Source organism: Tachyglossus aculeatus, chromosome 4 (assembly GCF_015852505.1).
Source record: "Tachyglossus aculeatus isolate mTacAcu1 chromosome 4, mTacAcu1.pri, whole genome shotgun sequence".
NCBI lineage: Eukaryota > Metazoa > Chordata > Mammalia > Monotremata > Tachyglossidae > Tachyglossus > Tachyglossus aculeatus.
In genome coordinates, this window is record NC_052069.1 from 6,357,460 (window position 1) to 6,378,173 (window position 20,714).

General features: G+C 45.3%; 1 protein-coding gene across 4 annotated transcripts in view; it reads right to left on the reverse strand.

Moving 5' to 3' along the window:
* The window catches only part of SORCS2 (sortilin related VPS10 domain containing receptor 2), a 1,193,773-nt gene that overhangs the window by 37,708 nt on the left and 1,135,351 nt on the right, over positions 1 to 20,714 (reverse strand). For 2 of the 4 annotated variants that reach the window (XM_038745537.1, XM_038745535.1), the window contains exons 21-23: positions 13,583 to 13,706; positions 6,059 to 6,171; positions 1,220 to 1,345 (exon numbers count right to left, since the gene is read on the reverse strand). In XM_038745537.1, coding sequence (XP_038601465.1) covers positions 1,220 to 1,345; positions 6,059 to 6,171; positions 13,583 to 13,706 — 363 coding nt within the window. Of the gene's footprint in view, positions 1 to 1,207; positions 1,346 to 6,058; positions 6,172 to 13,582; positions 13,707 to 20,714 lie in introns of all 4 variants that reach the window. The other 2 variants (XM_038745536.1, XM_038745534.1) reach the window with 1 other exon arrangement.

Below are 20,714 nucleotides of genomic sequence, written 5' to 3' on the forward strand. Positions count from 1 at the left end.
ATGGCCTATCTCCTTTCAGGTTCACATAAAGGAGGTATGGATAAATCCATAAGCAGATTTAGATGCTCTTCGTACTTGCAGAAGACACCTCTGTGAATTTAACACGAGGGAGAGATAGAGACAGATAGAAAGAGAGGGGAGGACAAGACGTAACGCCTTTAAGCAGAATGACATCCGATACAACCGAATGCCCTGCACTCTTTACTTTCCAAAAATTGATGCTTCGTCCAAGAGTGCTCAACTTCCAACTTCACGCACAGTAATAATAATTATGGTTAATGTTAAGTGCTTACTCTGTGCCAAACACTGTTCTGAGCGCTGGGGGACATGCAAAGTAGTCAGGTTGGACACAGTCCCAGTCCCATGTAGGGCTCACACTCTTAATCCTCATTTTCCGGATGAGGTAACCAAGGCCCAGAGAAGTGAAGTGACTTACCCAAGGTCACTCAGAATATATGTGGGGTAGAACCCATGACCTTCTGACTCCAAGGCCTGGGCTCTAGCCATTAAGCCAGGCTGCTTCTCTACACAGCGAGAGCAGGATGGTTTAGTGGAAAGAGCCTGGTCTTGGGAGTCAGAAGGTCATGGGTTCTAATCCCGGCTCCTCCTCATATATTCTTCACAACTTCGGGCAAGTCACTTCAGTTCTCTGCACCTCAGTTACCTCATCTGTCAAATGGAGATTAAGACAGTGAGCCCTATGTGGGACAGGGACTGTGTCCAACCTGATTACTTTGTATCTACCTAGCATTATTATTATTATTACTTAGAATAATAATAATCATAATAATGATGGCATTTATTAAGCACTTACTATGTGCAAAGCACTGTTCTAAGCACTGGGGAGGTTACAAGGTGATCAGGTTGTCCCCAGGGGGGCTCACAGTCTTAATCCCCATTTTCCAGATGAGGTGACTGAGGCACAGAGCAGTGAAGTGACTTGCCCAAAGTCACACAGCTGACAATTGGTGGAGCCGGGATTTGAATCCATGACCTCTGACTCCAAAGCCCGGGCTTTTTCCACTGAGCCATGCTGCTTCTCAACAGTGCTTTGCACATAGTAAGCTTAACAAATACCACCATCATCATCATCACACAAGGGTCACACATCTTAATTGAGCTGGGGGATACATCCCAACCCAGCTTGTGATCCGCCGCCACCGACAGTCACCCGTCCAGATTCTGAGTGTCTCAAATTCTTACCCACCTGAGGTATTACCTTATCACCGGGCACACTCCGTTTCCTCTTGGGTGAGGGCGGTGGGAGGAGCACATACAAGGTGGCTGTGGTGGGTAGACCTGGTTTCACCACAGTCACCAGAGATTCTTCGGGAATACCCGTTACCTGTGGAAAATCGGGAATTTCAGGGCCGGGTCATTCATTGATTCATTCAATCAATCATATTTATTGAGTGCTTACTGTGTGCAGAGCACTGTACTAAGTGCTTGGGAAGTACAAGTTGGCAACACATAGAGACGGTCCCTACCCAAAAGTGGGCTCACAGTCTAGAAGGGGGAGACAGAAAACAAAACAAAATATATTAACAAAATAAAATAAATAGAATAAATATGTACAAATAAATAATTAAATAGAGTAATAAATACGTACAAACATATATACATATATACAGGTGCTGTGGGGAGGGGAAGGAGGTAAGGCGGGGGGATGGGGAGGAGGGGGAGAGGAAGGAGGGGGCTCAGTGTGGGAAGGCCTCCTGGAGGAGGTGAGCTCTCAGTAGGGCCTTGAAGGGAGGAAGAGAGCTAGCTTGGCGGATGGGCGGAGGGAGGGCATTCCAGGCCAGGGGGATGACGTGGGCCGGGGGTCGATGGCGGGACAGGCGAGAATGAGGCCTAACAGTGAGGAGATTAGTGGCAGAGGAGCGGAGGGTGCGGGGTGGGCTGGAGAAGGAGAGAAGGGATGTGAGGTAGGAGGGGGCAAGGGGATGGACAGCCTTGAAGTTGAGGGTCAGTGGTTAGCTGGCTTTCCCGAGGATCACAGTGGAGCCTGGGACAGGAGAAGGGTGGCCAGAGACAAATCAACACCTTTGTTCCCCCATCCCTCTGCGCCATCTCATTTCATTAACATGCACCCCTCGATCGCCCCCACGGACTGCCTCTTCTGGCCCTGGTATCGAGCTGTGAGCCTGTTGTTGTCTAGAGACCGTCTCTATATGTTGCCAACTTGTACTTCCCAAGCGCTTAGTACAGTGCTCTGTACACAGTAAACACTCAATAAATATGGTTGAATGAATTCCAGATTTCCTTCCAACCTTATCCACCACATTTCATCCTCACCTGCTTTAACTCTGCCCTCTCCTCTGCCTGACAGCAATATTTCTCCATCCTTATAGCCTCCCATACTCATTGCCTGTGACAGGTGTTCCAGATTTTTAACTCCCTTCTCAAAAATCCCATTCCTCCAGCCCCTCAACTCTTTCCATGAATGACCTGGCTGCATACTTTATAAATAATAATAGCATGTATTAAGCACTTACTATGTGCAAAGCACTGTTCTAAGCACTGGGGAGGTTACAAGGTGATCAGGTTGTCCCACGGGGGGCTCACAGTCTTAATCCCCATTTTACAGATGAGGTAACTGAGGTCCAGAGAAGTAAAGTGACTTGCCCAAAGTCATCCAGCTGACAATTGGTGGAGCCAGGATTTGAACCCATGACCTCTGCCTCCAAAGCCCGTGCTCTTTCCACTGAGCCATGCTGCTTCTATTAATAACATTGAATCCATCAGGCATAACCTCCCTAAAATCTATCAATAACAATAATAATGATGGCATTTATTAAGCATTTACTATGTGCAAAGCACTGTTCTAAGCGCTGGGGAGGTTACAAGGTGATCAGGTTGTCCCACGTGGGGGCTCATAGTCTTAATCTCCATTTTACAGATGAGGTAACTGAGGCCCAGAAAAGCCAAGTAACTTGCCCAAAGTCACACAGCTGACAATTGGCGGAGCAGGGATTTGAACCCATGACCTCCAACTCCACAGCCCGTGCTCTTTCCACTGAGCCACGCTGCTCTATTAATAAAATTGAATCCATCAGGCACGACCTCCCTAAAATCTCTTATCAATAATAATAATAATTAGGGTGTTTGTTAAGCGCTTACTACGTGCCAGACATCGTACTAAGTGCTGGATACAAGCAAATGGGGTCAGACACAGTCCCTGCTCCATGTGGGACTCACAGTCTCAATCCCCATTGTATAGATGAGGTAACAGAGGCACGGAGACATGAAATGACTTGTCCGAGGTCACACAGCAGAAAAGTGGCAGAGCTGGGATTAGAACCCATGACCTTCTGACTCCCTGGGCTCTAGCCATTACGCCATGCTGCTTCTCCTGCTCTTCTCCTTCTCTCCAGTCTCTCTCTCCTCCTGATATCTCTTCAACCTTCCCGATTTACCCAGCAGCATCCTACGAGGAGACCTGCTTCCTTTGAAACTTGACCCACTCCCCCTGTGCATTTGACCCCATCCTTCAGCGCTTAGAACAGTGCTTTGCACATAGTAAGCACTTAACAAATACCATCATTATTATTTCATAGTGTATCAAAACACTTTCCTCATCCTTTCTTCCCTCCCTGACGACCATCTTCAACCACTCTCTTTCCTCTGGCTTTTTCCCCACTCTTTCCAAACACGCTCATGTCTCTCCTATCCTAAACCCTCCCCTCCTCTTGACCCCATAGAAACCTCCAGTTATCGCCTCACCTCCCTTCTACCATTTCTCCCCAATCACCTTGAGAGAGTCGTCTAGACCTGCTGTCTCATTCGCTTAATACAGTGCTCTGCACACAGTAAGCGCTCAATGAATACGACTGAATGAACTTAACTTCTCTTTGCCTCAGTTACCTCATCTTTAAAATGGGCATTAAGACTGTGAGCCCCCTGTGGGACAACCTGATCACCATGTAACCTCCCCGGCGCTTACAACAGTGCTTTGCACATAGTAAGCGCTTAATAAATGCCATCATTATCATTACTATTACTACAGTCCATATTCATTCATTCATTCAATCATTTCATTCATTCAATTCATTCATTCATTCATTCAATTGCACTTATTGAGCACTTACTGTATGAAGAGCACTGTACTAAGAGCTTGGGAAGTACAATTCAGCAATAGAGACAATCCCTGCCTACAATGGGCTCACAGTCTAGAAGAGGGGGAGACAGACTTCTGCTTGGATCATTTTTCTAAAAACAGCAACATTCAATCCACTTCTCCCCACTGCTCCAAAGCCTCCAGTGGTTTTTATGCATTATAAAATGAAGTAATTAATTTTCGAGACTGTGAGCCCGTTTTTGGGTAGAGACCATCTCTATATGTTGCCAACTTGTACTTCCCAAGCGCTTAGTACAGTGCTCTCCACACAGTAAGTGCTCAATAAATACAATTGAATGAATGAATGAGTGAACCCAGGCCCATGCTCTATCCACTAATAATAATAATAATAATAATTTTGGTATTTGTTAAGCGCTTACTGTGTGCCAAGCACTGTTCTAAGCACTGGGGGAGATACAAGGTATTCAGGTTGTCCCACTTGGGGCTCACAGTCTTCATCCCCATTGTACAGATGAGGGAACTGAGGCCCAGAGAAGTTAAGTGACTTGCCCAAAGTCACACAGCTGACAAGTGGCGGAGCCGGGATTCGAACCCATGACCTCTGACTCCCAAACCCGGGCTCTTTCCACTAAGCCATGCTGTGAAGATTATTACTACTGGGCATTAAGACTGAGAGCCCCATGTGGGACAGGGACTATGTCTGACCCGATTTGTTTGCAACTACCTCAGCGCTTAGTACACTGTCCAGCACATAGAAAGCTCTTAACAAAAACCACAATTATTATTACTATTAGAGAAGAAGCACGGCCTAATGATAAGAGCACAGGCTTGGGAGTCAGAGGATGTGGGTTCTAATGCACCTCCACCATTTGTCTGCTGTGTAACATTGGGCAGGTTGCTTCACTTCTCTGTGCCTCATTTACCTCATCTGTCAAATGGGATTAAAACTGTGAACCTCACGTGGGACAACCTGATGACCCTGTATCTACCTCAGCGCTTAGAACAGTACTCGGCACATAGTAAATGCTTAACAAATACTATAATATACTATATCATAATATAATAATATAGTATTATAAATACTACTATAATACTCTAGTATTATAAATACTATAATAATAATAATATTATTATGACAACTATCAATATTATGGTCACTTCTACACTAACCACTTCTTCTATGACAACTTCTACTATGAGAGCTACTGTTACTATAACTACTATTATGATGATGACTTCTACTATGACAGCTACTGTTCATTCATTCATTTAATCGTACTTATTGAGCGCTTACTGTGCGCAGAGCACTGTACTAAGCGCTTGGGAAGTACAAGTTGGGAACATATAGAGACGGTCCCTACCCAACAACGGGCTCACAGTCTAGGAGGGGGAGACAGACAACAGAACAAAACATATTAACAAAATGAAATAAATAGAATAGTAAATATGTACAAGTAAAATAGAGTAATAAATCTGTACAAACATATATACAGGTGCTCTGGGGAGGGGAAGGAGGTAGGGCAGGGGGGTGGGAAGGGGGAGAGGAAGAAGGGGATTTGACAACTACCATGGGACATCTACTGTGATAACTTCTACAGCAGCTACTGTTACCATGATGGTGATTACTGTGACAACAACTACTATGAGAAGCAGCGTGGCTCAGTGGAAAGAGCCCGGGCTTTGGAGTCAGAGGTTATGGGTTCAAATCCCGGCTTTGTCAGTTGTCAGCTGCGTGACATTGGGCAAATCACTTAACTTCTCTGGGCCTCAGTTACCTCATCTGTAAAATGGGGATTAAAACTGTGAGCCCCCCATGGGACAACCTGAACACCTTGTAACCTCCCCAGCACTTAGAACAGTGCTCTGCACATAGTAAGCACTTAATAAATGTCATCATTATTACTATTATTATTATGAGACTGCTACTACAGTGACTGCTCCCATGACAACTTCTACAACCACTGCTACGGGCAAATTCACCTTTGACAGAAGGCGGGAGACGACTTGTCCGATGTCTTTTCTCCACTCTGGGATGTTGGGGTTGTACATGTCCAGGTGTTTGGTGAACGTCAGAGGCAGGACTTGGAATTGATCTGGAAAAAGAAGAGAAACATGTCTGAACGCTCAGAGCGGCAGGAACTTCTAGTAGTTTGTAGATGGCGAAAATACCCCAATCACGGATGTTTCCATTTTGAAATGTCATTCCTTCACCCTCTTCCACCTATTTGGTTGTAGAATTGTTTATTTAGGGAGGCTACATCCCAGTGGAAAACAAAAAGCCCGACAATAACCTCATTTTAAACTACAGGTGAAAGTTCCTTGTGGGCAGGGAATGGGGAACTTATTTATACTCTCCCAAACACTTAGTTCAGTGCTCTGCATACAGCAAAATGCTCAACACGTACCACTGATTGAGTCCATTTCTTCCCCCCAAACACTTTATACAGTGCATTGCATCTCATAGGTGCTCAATAAATATTCCTTCATTCATTCAATCATATTTACTAAATGCTTACTGTGTGAAGAGCACTGTACTAAGAGCTTGGGAGAGTACACAGAATAATGAGCAGACCCATTCATTCATTCAATCACATTTATTAAGAGCTTACAGTTTGCAGAGCACTGTACTAAGTGCTTGGAAAGTACAATTCAGCAATAAAGAGAGACAATCCTGGACCACAGCGAGTTTACATAAACAGTGATAATAATAATAATAATGGTATTTGTTGAATGTTTACCATGTGCCACACACTAAGAGCTGCAGTGGATACCAGTCCCTGTCCCACATGGGGCTCACAGTCTCCATCCCCATTTTGCAGATAAGGGAAATCCACCTTTGAGGCCCAGAGAAGTGAAGTGACTTGCCCAGGGTCACAAAGCAGACAAGAGGCAGAACTGGGATTAGAACTCACATCCTTCTGACTCACATGCCCAGGCTGGAGCCACTGTGCCATGCTGCTTCTCATGTTCCGCCCAGGGATCAACAGTCTAAATAGCCTCTGTAATAAAACTCTTTGAAGGCAGGTTGAAATGAGGCAGACAGGTCTCATTCATTCAATCACATTTATTGAGCACTTACTGTGTGCAGAGCACCACACTAAATGCTTATTATCTGTTACCTGGTGCAAGGGTGGACTTTTTTAGCTTTTCCAGAGGATGCAGGTAGTTTCTTCCTTTCATCAGCACTTGGATATGTCTATACTTTTATTGGGACTCCTTTGTATAATTTCATTTACTGCATTCCATTGATCAACTGATCAATTGAACAGTGCTTGGAACATAGGGAAGCAGCGTGGCTCAGTGGAAAGAGCATGGGCTTGGGAGTCAGAGGTCAAGAGTTCTAATCCTGACTCCGCCACTTATCGGCTGCGTGACTTTGGGCAAGTCACTTAACTTCTCTGTGCCTCAGTTACCTCATCTGTAAAATGGGAATTAAGACTGTGAGCCCCACGAGGGACAACCTGATCACCTTGTATCCCCCCAGCGCTTAGAACAGTGCTTTGCATATAGTAAGCGCTCAACAAATACCATTATCATCATCATCATCATCACTCCACTAGCCTGGAATGCCAAGCACTGGGATGAACCCTTTGTCCCACTTGGATGATTCTACCAAGCCCTGTAAAGCAGCTAAAAGAAGATTCACATTTGCATGCAAATTATTACTTGGGCTTCCATCTTCTTTGGGCTCTCTAAATTGGGAGCAGCCAACATGGACAACAAGCGCAGAATAACCGAAGGGGAAGAGGAAGTCAGATGATCAGTACAGCTAACCGGGTTGCCTTTATTCCCAGCCTCAAAGAACGCCGGTGATTTGAGCTGAAATCCATCTCATTTAGAAAAATGCCCTTATGTATCAGCAGCCAACCTGTAAACAAGTTCATTTGCTCTTTTCAGCCATCACTTTGATTTCATTTTCAGATCAGCATAACGTCAACAAGCTCCCTTCTAGACGGGAGAATGACAGACCTGTTTGACAGGGGATATTCAGGAGGAGAAAAAGGATGGGCTTTGCTTTTTTTGTTCATTTTTTTTTAATTTTCACTCCAAGCTTGGAGATAGTTTTCACACATCTCTTTTGATAAGAGCCCAATTCCTGATTTGACAGCATGCATCCAACTGTAAATAATGCAGCTGTCACGTTAAATCTGTCAAACTTCCCAGTTTACTTGTTCAGCAATTTAAACGTGGTCAGCAAAGTAAACAGACATCAATTAAGGGCCACTTAGTTCCACACTAGACTCAGGAGACTTGTTTGCTCCTGCACCAACGAGCAAGCCTGATTTTCCAGAAGTCAGACAGTTGGGTTTCCATTTTGAGGCTGAACCTCTTTGGCCCTTCCTGTTGTTTTCAAATAAAATGTCAAGTGTTCATGGCCTTCAGAAACATGAGGCAAAGCTCCGCTTCTGAAAAGCCCGATGAAAGAGAAAGAGAGTTAAAGGTGGAGAGACAGGACCTGGGTTCTAATTCCGGCTCCGCCACGTGTCTGCTGTGTGACCTTGGGTCAGTCACCTCACTTCTCTGTGGCTTCAGTTCCCTCAGCTGTAAAATGGGGGTTAAGACTGTGAGCCACATGTGGGACACGGATGTCTGACCTGATTAATTTGTATCTACTCCAGGGCAAAGTATAGTGCCGGGCACATAGTAAGTGCTTAACAAATACCACAAAAAGGAGGAGGTAGAAGATTGAAAAAATGAGTAAAGAGGAGAAAGAGAAGAGAGAAACAAAAAAAAAAGGAGAGGTGGGAGATTGAAAAAATGAGTAAAGAGGAGAAAGAGAAGAGAGAAACAGAACAAGGAGGAGATAGAAGATTGGAAAAATGAGTAAAGAGGAGAAAGAGAAGAGAGAAACAAAACAACGAGGAGGTGGGAGATTGAAAAAAACGAGTAAAGAGGAGAAAGAGAAGAGAGAACAAAAAAAAGAGGAGGTGAAAGATTGAAAAAATGAGTAAAGAGAAGAAAGAGAAGAGGGAAAGGGAAAGATGAGGTGATAAAAGAGAAAGGAGGGGATTATCAATGTCTGAATTAACATAATGGCCCAGCTAGGTTCAATGAGATAGTTTTTTCATCAACTCTTAAATTCCACAGAATTCTCATTAATTGGAATTATTCTTTCTGTGGGTTTTTTTTTTGCTTTTTTTTTCTCAATGAAAACTACAGTTGTCTATCTAGATGGGCCTGGGAGTCCCCTGTCCCACTTGGGCCTCACACTCTTAATCCCCATTTTACAGTCGAGGTGACGGAGAAAAGTTAAATGACTTGCCCAAGGTCAAACAGCAGACATGTGGGGGAGTCGGGATTAGAACCCAGGTCCTTCTGACTCTCAGGTCCGGGCTTTATCCATTAAGCCAAACTAAAGAGATGGCCAGAGCCTGGGCCTGAGGTCTTTCTCCAAGAGGGGATTTCAGGAAAAAATGTGATTTTGGGGGGAAAATGCGAACATCCAATGCCTAGTGGGAAAAGCACAGAAATAGGAGATTCGTGTTCTAATCCCAGCTCTGCCACTATTAATGTCTGTCCTTCTCTCTAGACCGTAAGCTTATTGTGGCAAGGAATTGTCTGTTTATTGTTCTATTGTACTCTACCAAACATTTCAGCGCTCTGCACACAGTAAGGGCTCAATAAATACGGTTAACCGACGGTTGTGCTGTGTGATCTTGAGGAAGTCACGTGACTTCTCTGGCTCTCAGGTTCTTCATCTAAAAAGCAAGGATTAAATTTGCATTCTCCCTTCCTTTAGACTATGAGCCCCATATGGGACCGGGACTGTGTCCAACCTGATTATCTTGTATCTACCCCAGTGCTTAGTACAGTGCTTAGTACAGTGCTTGGCACATAGTAGGTGCTTAACCCGCACAATTAGTATTCTTAAGAGCATAATCATTAATAATAATAATAATAACAATAATGGCATTTATTAAGCACTTACTATGTGCAAAGCACTGTACTAAGCGCTGGGGGGGATACGAAGTGATCAGGTTGTCCCTTGGGGGGCTCACAGTCAATCCCCATTTTACAGATGAGGTCACTGAGGCACAGAGAAGTGGAATGACTTGCCCAAAGTCACACAGCTGGCAATTGGCGGAGCCAGGATTTGAACCTGTGACCACAGACTCCAAAACCCAGGCTCTTTCCACTGAGCCACATTGCTTCTCTACCTGCATTAGTGCAGGTAAGGTAGTTTTTTACACATACCTAATAGACCAAGGATTTCTTGGCTTTCTCATCCACGTCTAAACCCATTTAGGAGGAAGGGCCTGGCCTCTGTCTTCTGTGGTCTCACATCTCCTCCTGCCTTCAAGACATCTTTACTTGGATGTCCTCCCGTCACCTTAAGCTTCACATATCCGAAACAGAGCTCCTTATCTTCCCACCCAAACGCTGTCCTCCCCTTGACTTTCCCATCACTATAGACGGCATCACCATCCTTCCGGCCTCAGAAAACCTTGGCGTTACCCTTGACTCCTCTCTCTCATTCAACATACATATTTAATCCATCGCTGAATCCTATCGGTTCCACCTTTCCAACCTCGCAAAAATCCACCCTTTCCTCTCCATCCAAACTGCTACCACGTTAATCCAGTCACTCATCCGATCCCACCCTGATTACTGTATCAGCCTCATCGCTGAACTCCCAGTGTCCTGTCTCTCCCCACTCCAGTCCCTTCTTCACACCGTTGCCCAGATTATTTTTTTAATGAAAACATTCAGTTCATGTTTCGCCGCTCTTCACGAACCTCCAGTGGTTGCCCATCCACCTCTGCATCAAACAGAAACTCCTCACCATCGGCTTTAAAGCCATCCATCCCCTTGCCCCCTCCGAACTCACCTCGCTGCTCTCCTACTATAACCCAGCCAACTTACTTCACTCCTCTAAAGCTAACCTTCTCACTGTACTTCAATCTTCACTACTTCGCCCCCAACCTTATGTCCCCGTCCTGCCTCTGGCCTGGAATGCCCTCCCTCCTCAAATCCAACAAGCGATGACTCTCCCCACCTTCCTAGCCTTATTGAAGGCCCATCTCCTCCAAGAGGCCTTCCCTGATTAATCCCCTCCTTTCTTCTTCCCCCCTTCTCTATCCCCCTCATTTGCTCCTTTATTCACCGCCCCTTGCCCCCTAACCACACAACATTCATGTCCATATCTGTAATTCATTTATTTCTAGCAATGTGTGTCTCCCCCCTAGACTAAGCTTCTTGTTGATAGAGCATGTGTCTTCCAACTCTGTTGTAGTGTACACCCCAAGTGCTTAGTACAGTATTCTGCACACAGTAAGTGCTCAATAAATATGACTGAATGATTTCAGAAAGGAAGAGCACCTCTCTCTTTATGAATATGTGCACTGCTCCGTGTATGATCGCTTAGAACAGTGCTGTTTGTACATAGTAAGTGCTTAATAAATGCCAGCATTATTATTATTATTATTTTAATGGTATTTATGAAGTGCTTACTATATGCAAAGCACTGTTCTAAGCACTGGGGAGGTTACAAGGTGATCAGGTTGTCCCACATGGGGCTCACAATCTTAATCCCCATTTTACCGATGAGGTAACTGAGACACAGAGAAGTTAAGTGACTTGTCCAAAGTCACACAGCTGACAGTTGCCAGAGCCGGGATTTGAACCCATGACCTCTGACTCCAAAGCCCGTGCTCTTTCCACTGAGCCATGCAGCTTCTCTCATTATTATTATGAGAGGAGCTACAGCCAATTTAGGGAGTCTTCATTTGCAGTTTAATGGGATAATGTGAGAAGGGGCGCTGCCTATTATTATTATTATGGTATTTGTTAAGCACTTACTATGTACCAAGCACTGTTGCAAGTACTGGGGTAGATACAGGGTAATCAGGTTGTCCCACTTGGGGCTCACAGTTTTAATCCTCAATTTACAGATGAGGTTACTGAGGCACAGAGAAGTGAAGTGGCTTGCCCCAGGCCACAGAGCAGATGAGTAGTGGAGCTGGATTAGAACCCAAGTCCTCTGACTCCCAAGGCCGATACTTTTTGCCACACTGCCTAGAGGATTGAACTCCAGCTTGGGAGTCAGAAGGACCTGCCTTCTCATTCCAGCTCTGCTACCTAATGATAATAATAATAATAATAATAATAATAATAATAATGACATTTATTAAGCACTTATTGTGTGCAAAGCCCTGTTCTAAGCACTGGGGAGGTTACAAGGTGATCAGGTTGTCCCATGGGGGGGCTCACAGTCTTAACCCCGATCTTACAGATGAGGGAACTGAGGCCCAGAGAAGTTAAGTGACTTGCCTGAAGTCACACAGCTGACAAGTGGCGGAGCCCGGATTTGAACCCATGACTTCTGACTCCAAAGCCCAGGCTCTTTCCACTGAGTCACGCTGCTTCTCTACTTTTCTGCTGGGTGACCTTGGGAAACTCATTTCATTTCTCTGGGCCTCAGTGACCTCATCTGTAAAATAGGGATGAAGACTGTGAGCCCCATGTGGGACAGAGATTGGGGACTGTCCAACATAATTAGATTGTGTAAGCAGGCATAGTGGGTAGAGCAAGGGCCTGGAAATCAGGTCCTGGGTTCTAATCTCGGCTCTGCTACTTGTTTGCTGTGTGGACTAGGCCGGGTCACTTTACTTCTCTGGGCCTCAGTTACCTCATCTGTAAAATGGGGATTAAGACTGTGAGCCTATACGGGACAGGCCAACAGGTTATGTCCAACTGATTTGCTTGTATACAGCTCAGGCTTAGTACAGAGCCTAGCACATAGTAAATGCTTAACAAATATTTTAATTATTATTATTCTCTATCCTAGTGCTCAGTATCCATTCATTCATTCATTAAATCGTATTTATTGAGTGCTTACTGTGTGCAGAGCACTGTACTAAGCGCTTGGGAAGTACAAGTTGGCAACATATAGAGACGGTCCCTACCCAACAGCAGGCTCACAGTCTAGAAGGGGAAGACAGATAACAAAACAAAACAGAATATATTAACAAAATAAAATAAATAGAATAAATATGTACAAGTAAAATAAATGAATAAATAGAGTAATAAATATGTACAGACATATTCATTCATTCATTCATTCAGTCGTATTTATTGAGCGCTTACTGTGTGCAGAGCACTATACTAAGCGCTTGGGAAGTACAAGTTGGCAACATATAGAGACGGTCCCTACCCAAAAGTGGGCTCACAGTCTAGAAGGGGGAGACAGAGAACAAAACAAAACATATTAACAGAACAAAATAAATAGAATAAATATGTGCAAGTAAAATGTATAAATAGAGTAATATTTATATTATATATGTATAATATATATACATATATACAGGTGTTGTGGGGAAGGGAAGGAGGTAGGGCCGGGGGGATGGGGAGGAGGAGAGGAGAAAGGGGACTCAATCTGGGACGGCCTCCTGTACAGGTTCAGTACAGTGCCTGGCCCATTCTAAGCGCTTAGTAAATACCATAAAAACAAACGAATAAAAAAAAAGACAAGAGGAAGAGCAAAGGAGCAAAAAAAGGACTCACCCAAAACCCTGATGATTTTGGAATCCTGGAGCATGGTGTTTCCACAAGAGGCTTGTACGGTCACTCTGACCTCCCCGGACTCCGAGAAGCTGGTCACCAGGAAGCTCTCCAACGAGAGGAAAGGCTAGAATCCCCGGGGAAACAAAGTTAGATTATGCTGGCTCCTATCATTCATTTGGTCGTACTTACTGAGCACTTCCTATGTGCAGAGCACTGGACTAAGCGCTTGGGAGAGGACAGCAATAAATGGACACATTCCCTGCCGACACCCAGCTTAAGGTCTATCAGAAAACTTGTTGGTACTAGAGAATTAGAGAATCGGTATCATCAATCGTATTTATTGAGCGCTTACTATGTGCAGAGCACTGTATTAGAGAAGCAGCGTGGCTCCGGGGAAAGAGCACGGTCTTGGGAGTCAATCAATCAATCAATCAATCAATCAATCGTATTTATTGAGCACTTACTGTGTGCAGAGCACTGTACTAAGCGCTTGGGAAGTACAAGTTGGCAACATACAGCGACAGTCCCTACCCAACAGTGGGCTCACAGTCTCAAAGGGGGAGATAGAGAACAAAACCAAACATATTAACAAAATAAAATATATAGAATAGATCTTTCGGAGCGCCTCACACCCCACCTCGCCGCCCTCTCCTCTCTACCCAGTCTTGATGATCAGATTACTGCTCTCAACTCTACCCTTTCTACTCAGCTAGACTCGCTCGCTCCCCTTTCCCTTCGCCGCTCTCGCACCACTAACCCACAGCCCTGGATCACTGCCACTGTCCGCCTCCTTCGCTCTTATGCTCGAGCTGCCGAACGCTGCTGGCGAAAGTCTAAACACCATGCCAACCTCGTTCACTTCAAGTTTATCCTTTCCTGCCTTAACTCAGCCCTCTCTTCTGCCAGACAAAACTATTTCCCCTCCCTTATTGACACCCATGCCCATCACCCCCGCCAGCTCTTCCGTACATTCAACTCCCTTCTCAGGCCCCCGGTTCCTCCCCCTCCTCCTTCCCTCACCCCCAACGATCTGGCCTCCTACTTCATTAACAAAATTAAATCCATCAGGTCCGACCTCCCCAAAGTCTCTTCCCCCCTTTCTCCAAGCCCCCGGCTCTCAACACTCTCTGCTACTCTCCCATCCTTCCCAGCGGTATCCTCAGAGGAACTCTCCTCCCTCCTCTCAAGTGCTACTCCGGCCACCTGTGCTTCTGACCCCATTCCCTCTCATCTTATGAAATCTCTCGCTCCATCCCTTCTCCCCTCCTTAACTTCCATCTTCAACCGCTCACTCTCCACTGGTTCCTTCCCCTCTGCCTTCAAACATGCCCATGTCTCTCCCATCCTAAAAAAACCCTCTCTTGACCCCACCTCACCTTCTAGTTATCGTCCCATATCCCTCCTACCATTCCTTTCCAAACTCCTTGAACGAGTTGTCTACACGTGCTGCCTAGAATTCCTCAACAACAACTCTCTCCTCGACCCCCTCCAGTCTGGCTTCCGTCCCCTTCATTCCACGGAAACTGCACTCTCAAAGGTCACCAATGACCTCCTGCTTGCCAAATCCAACGGCTCATACTCTGTCCTAATCCTCCTCGACCTCTCAGCTGCCGTTGACACTGTGGACCACCCCCTTCTCCTCAACACGTTATCTGACCTTGGCTTCACAGACTCCGTCTTCTCCTGGTTCTCCTCTTATCTCTCCGGTCGTTCTTTCTCAGTCTCTTTTGCAGGCTCCTCCTCCCCCTCCCATCCTCTTACTGTGGGGGTTCCCCAAGGTTCAGTGCTTGGTCCCCTTCTGTTCTCGATCTACATGCACTCCCTTGGTGACCTCATTCACTCCCACGGCTTCAACTATCATCTCTACGCTGATGACACCCAGATCTACATCTCTGCCCCTGCTCTCTCCCCCTCCCTCCAGGCTCGCATCTCCTCCTGCCTTCAGGACATCTCCATCTGGATGTCTGCCCGCCACCTAAAGCTCAACATGTCGAAGACTGAGCTCCTTGTCTTCCCTCCCAAACCTTGTCCTCTCCCTGACTTTCCCATCTCTGTTGACGGCACTACCATCCTTCCCGTCTCACAAGCCCGCAACCTTGGTGTCGTCCTCGACTCCGCTCTCTCATTCACCTCTCACATCCAAGCCGTCACCAAAACCTGCCGGTCTCAGCTCCGCAACATTGCCAAGATCCTCCCTTTCCTCTCCATCCAAACCGCTACCCTGCTAATTCAAGCTCTCATCCTATCCCGTCTGGACTACTGCACTAGCCTTCTCTCTGATCTCCCATCCTCGTGTCTCTCTCCACTTCAATCCATACTTCATGATGCTGCCCGGATTATCTTTGTCCAGAAACGCTCTGGACATATTACTCCCCTCCTCAAAAACCTCCAATGGCTACCGATCAATCTGCGCATCAGGCAGAAACTCCTCACCCTGGGCTTCAAGGCTGTCCATCACCTTGCCCCCTCCTACCTCACCTCCCTTCTCTCCTTCTACTGCCCAGCCCGCACTCTCCGCTCCTCCACCACTAATCTCCTCACCGTACCTCACTCTCGCCTGTCCCACCATCGACCCCCGGCCCATGTCATCCCCCGGGCCTGGAATGCCCTCCCTCTGCCCATCCACCGCGCTAGCTCTCTTCCTCCCTTCAAGGCCCTGCTGAGAGCTCACCTCCTCCAGGAGGCCTTCCCAGAGTGAGCCCCTTCTTTCCTCTCCCCCTCGTCCCCCTCTCCATCCCCCCGTCTTACCTCCTTCCCTTCCCCACAGCACCTGTATATATGTATATATGGTTGTACATATTTATTACTCTATTTATTTATTTATTTATTTATTTTACTTGTACATTTCTATCCTACTTATTTTATTTTGTTGGTATGTTTGGTTCTGTTCTCTGTCTCCCCCTTTTAGACTGTAAGCCCACTGTTGGGTAGGGACTGTCTCTATGTGATGCCAATTTGTACTTCCCAAGCGCTTAGTACAGTGCTCTGCACATAGTAAGCGCTCAATAAATACGATTGATTGATTGATTGATATGTACAAGTAAAATAAATAAATAGAATAATAAATATGTACAAACATATATACATATATACAGGAGTCAGAGGTCATGGGTTTGTTCACCTGTCTACATGGTTTGTTTTGTTGTCTGTCTCCCCCTTCTAGACCGTGAGCCTGCTGTTGGGTAGGGACCGTCTCTATATGTGGCCGACTTGTGCTTCCCAAGCGCTTAGTACAGTGCTCTGCACACAGTAAGTGCTCAATAAATACGATTGATTGATTGAATGAATGAATGTTCAGCGCTCTGCACACAGTAAAGGGTTCAATAAATACAATTGACTGGCTGACCCCCTGTATGACCTTGGGGAAGTCACATGACTTCTCTGGCTCTCAGCTTCCTCATCTAAAAAACAAGGATTAAATACTCATTCTCCGCCACATGTCTGCTGCGTGACCTTGGGCAAGTCACTTAACTTCTCTGAGCCTCAGTTCCCTCATCTGTAAAATGGGGATTAAGACTGTGAGCCCCATGTGGGACAACGTGATCACCTTGTATCCTCCCCAGCACTTAGAACAGTGCTTCGCACATAGTAAGCGCTTAACAAATGCCAAAATTTTTATTTTTACCATTATTATTATTATAGAAAACAGGCTCCAGTGAAGGGAAAATTCAGTAGGTACAGTCTCTCAAGCACTTAATCCAGTGCTCGGCACTCATTCCATCATTTATTCAATCACATTTATTGAGCGCTTATTGTGTGCAGAGCATTGGATTAAGTGTTTAGGAGAGGACAACAGCAAACAGACGCATTCCCTGCCCACAACGAGCTCACTGTCTAGTGGGGGAGACAGACATTAATATTCAGGAAAAATGAATAAATGAATGAACAAATGAACAAACTTGCTGCTTCATTATTGAAAAATGATAATGACAATTATGATAAAAATGGTATTTTTTTAACTGCTTGCTATGTACCAAGATTGGTCTAAGCACTGGGGTAGATACAAGAGAATCAGGGTGAAGGGACACAGCATGGCCTAGTGGGTAATAATAATAATAATAATAATAATGGCATTTATTAAGCACTTACTATGTGCAAAACACTATTATAAACTCTGGAGAGGTTACAAGGTAATCATATTGTCCCAGTGGGGGCTCACAGTCTTAATCTCCATTTTACAGTTGAGGTCACTGTGGCCCAGAGAAGTTAAGTGACTTGCCCAAAGTCACACAGCTGACAATTGGCAGAGCTGGGATTTGAACCCGTGACCTCTGACTCCAAAGCCCATGCTCTTTCCACTGAGCTATGCTGCTTCTCGAGCCCAAAACTGGGAGTCAGAAGGATCTGGATTCTAATCCCAGCTCTGCCACTTGTCTGCTGTGGGACCTTGAGCACCTCACTTCACTCTTCTGGGCCTCAGTTGCCTCATCTGTAAAATGGGGACAAAGACTGTGAGCACCCTGTGGGCTAGGGACTGTGTCCAACCTGATTAACTTTTATTTACCCCAGTGCTTAGCACACTGCCTGGCACATGGTAAGCATTTAACCAATGCCATAAAAAAAAATCAGGTTCCTCATGGGACTCATAGTCTAAACAGGAGGGAGAACAAGTATTCAATCACCAGTTCGCTGCTGAGGAAACTGAGGCTTAGAGAATTTAAGCGACTTGCCCAAGGTCACACAGCAGACAAATGTCCTCCTGAACCCCCAGGCCTGGGCTCTATCATTCATTGATTCAATCGTATTTACTGAGCGCTTACTGTGTGCCGAGCACTCTGATAGGCCATACTAAATCACTTCACTCTGATTCTTTTGTATCTACTCCAGCGCTTAGGCCATAGTTGGTAAATTGAAAGCAGTAAAAAAATACCATTGTTATCAATATTATCTTTATTGTTTTTAAATGAGGCACTATTTATCATTTGTTCATTCATTCATTCATTTATTTCTTTAAATGAATATATGTGAATATATATTCTCTGTATATATTTCTTCTCATATATATTTCTTCATATATATATTAAATATATATATATATATATAAGATATATGTTGCCAATTAGTACTTCCCAAGCACTTAGTACAGTGCTCTGCACACAGTAAGCGCTCAATAAATATGATTGATGATGATATAAGATGTCTGTTTCGATCTCTATTTGATGGATGAGGGAACTGAGGCCTAGAGAAGTGAAGTGACCTTCCCAAGGTCACAAAGCAGACAATAGGCAGAGGCAGGATTAGAACCCAAGTCCTTTTGACTCTCAAGCCTGTGTTCCAACACTACGCCATCCTGCTTCTCTTAGTGGCTCAGTGGAAAGAGCTCGAGCTTCGGAGTCAGAGGTCAAGGTTCAAATCCCGGCCCCACCACTTGTCAGCTGTGTGACTCTGGGCAAGTCACTTAACTTCTTTGTTCCTCAGTTACCTCATCTGGAAAATGGGGATTAAGACTATAAATCCCATGGAGGACAACCTGATCACCTTGTATCCTCCCCGTAAGTGCTTAGAACAGTGCTTTGCACATAGTAAGTGCTTAATAAGTGCCATTATAATTGTTATTACTAATGCTACTAACTCTATTGTCCTCTCCCAGCTCTCAGTACAGTGCACTGCATGCAGTTGACTGGAAGCTCGTTGAAGGCTGAAATCATGTCTACTAACCCTATCGTACTCACCCAAGTGATCAGTACAGTGCTCTGCATACAGTTGAATGGAAGCTCCTTGAGGGCAGACATCAGTCGACTAACCCTATCGTACTCTCTGAACCGCTCAGTACGGTGCTTGGCATACAACAACAATCACTTCTCACTATTAATAATAATGATGATGGCATTTATTAAGCGCTTACTATGTGGAAAGCACTGTTCTAAGCGCTGGGGAGGTTACAAGGTGATCAGGTTGTCCCACAGGGGTGCTCACAGTCTTCACCCCCATTTTGCAGATGAGGGAACCGAGGCCCAGAGAAGTTAAGTGACTTGTCCAAAGTCACACTGCTGACAATTGGAGGAGCTGGGATTTGAACCCATGACCTCTGACTCCAAAGCCCAAGATCTTTCCATTGAGCCATGCTGCTTCTCCTATTGGCTTTAAAGCTGTCCATCCCCTTGCCCCCTCCTCCCTCACCTCCCTTCTCTCCTTCTCCAGCCCAGCCCGCACCCTCCACTCCTCTGCCGCCACTACCCTCCTCACTGGGCCTCCTTCTCACCTGTCCTGCCGTCGACCCCTGGCCTACCTCCTACCTCTGGCCTGGAATACCCTTCCTCCTCAAATCCACCAAACAATCACTTTTCCAACCTTCAAAGCCCTACTGAAGGCCCATCTCCTCCAGGAGGCCTTCCCAGACTGAGCCCCCCTTTTCCTCTGCTCCCCATCGCCCGACTCCCTCCCTTTACTCTACTCTGCCTCCCTGCCCCACAGCACTTATGTATCTATGTATATATCTATAAGTACATTTATTTATGCTGACGTCTGTTTACTTGTTTTGATGTCTGTCTCCCCCCACCAACAGACTGTAAGCCCACTGTGGGCAGGAATTGTCTCTCTTTATTGCTGTATTGTACTTTCCAAGCACTTAGTACAGTGCTCTGCACACAATAAGCATTCAATAAATTGAGCAGGGACCGTCTCTATATATTGCTGACTTGTACTTCCCAAGCGCTTAGTACAGTGCTCTGCACACAATAAGTGCTCAATAAATACGATTGGATGAATGAATGAAGGAATAAATATGACATTGACTGAATGAATGGACTGGAAGCATCTTTGAGAAGCAGCATGGTGGAGTGGCTAGAGCCCAGGCTTGGGAGTTGGAAAGTCATAAATTCATTCATTCATTCAGTCAGTCAGTCAGTCAGTCAGTCAGTCAGTCAGTCAATCATATTTATAGAGCGCTTACTGTGAGCATAGCAATGTACTAAGCGCTTGGAAAGTACAAATCGGCAACATATAGCGACGGTCCCTACCCAACAATGGGCTCGTAGTCTAGAAGGGGGGAGACAGACATCAAAACAAGGCGTCAATACCATCAGAATAAATAGAATTATAACTGTATACACATCATTAATAAAATAAATAGAGTAATAAATATGTAGAAATATACAGAACTGCTGTCAGGCAGGGAAGCGGGTAGGGTAGA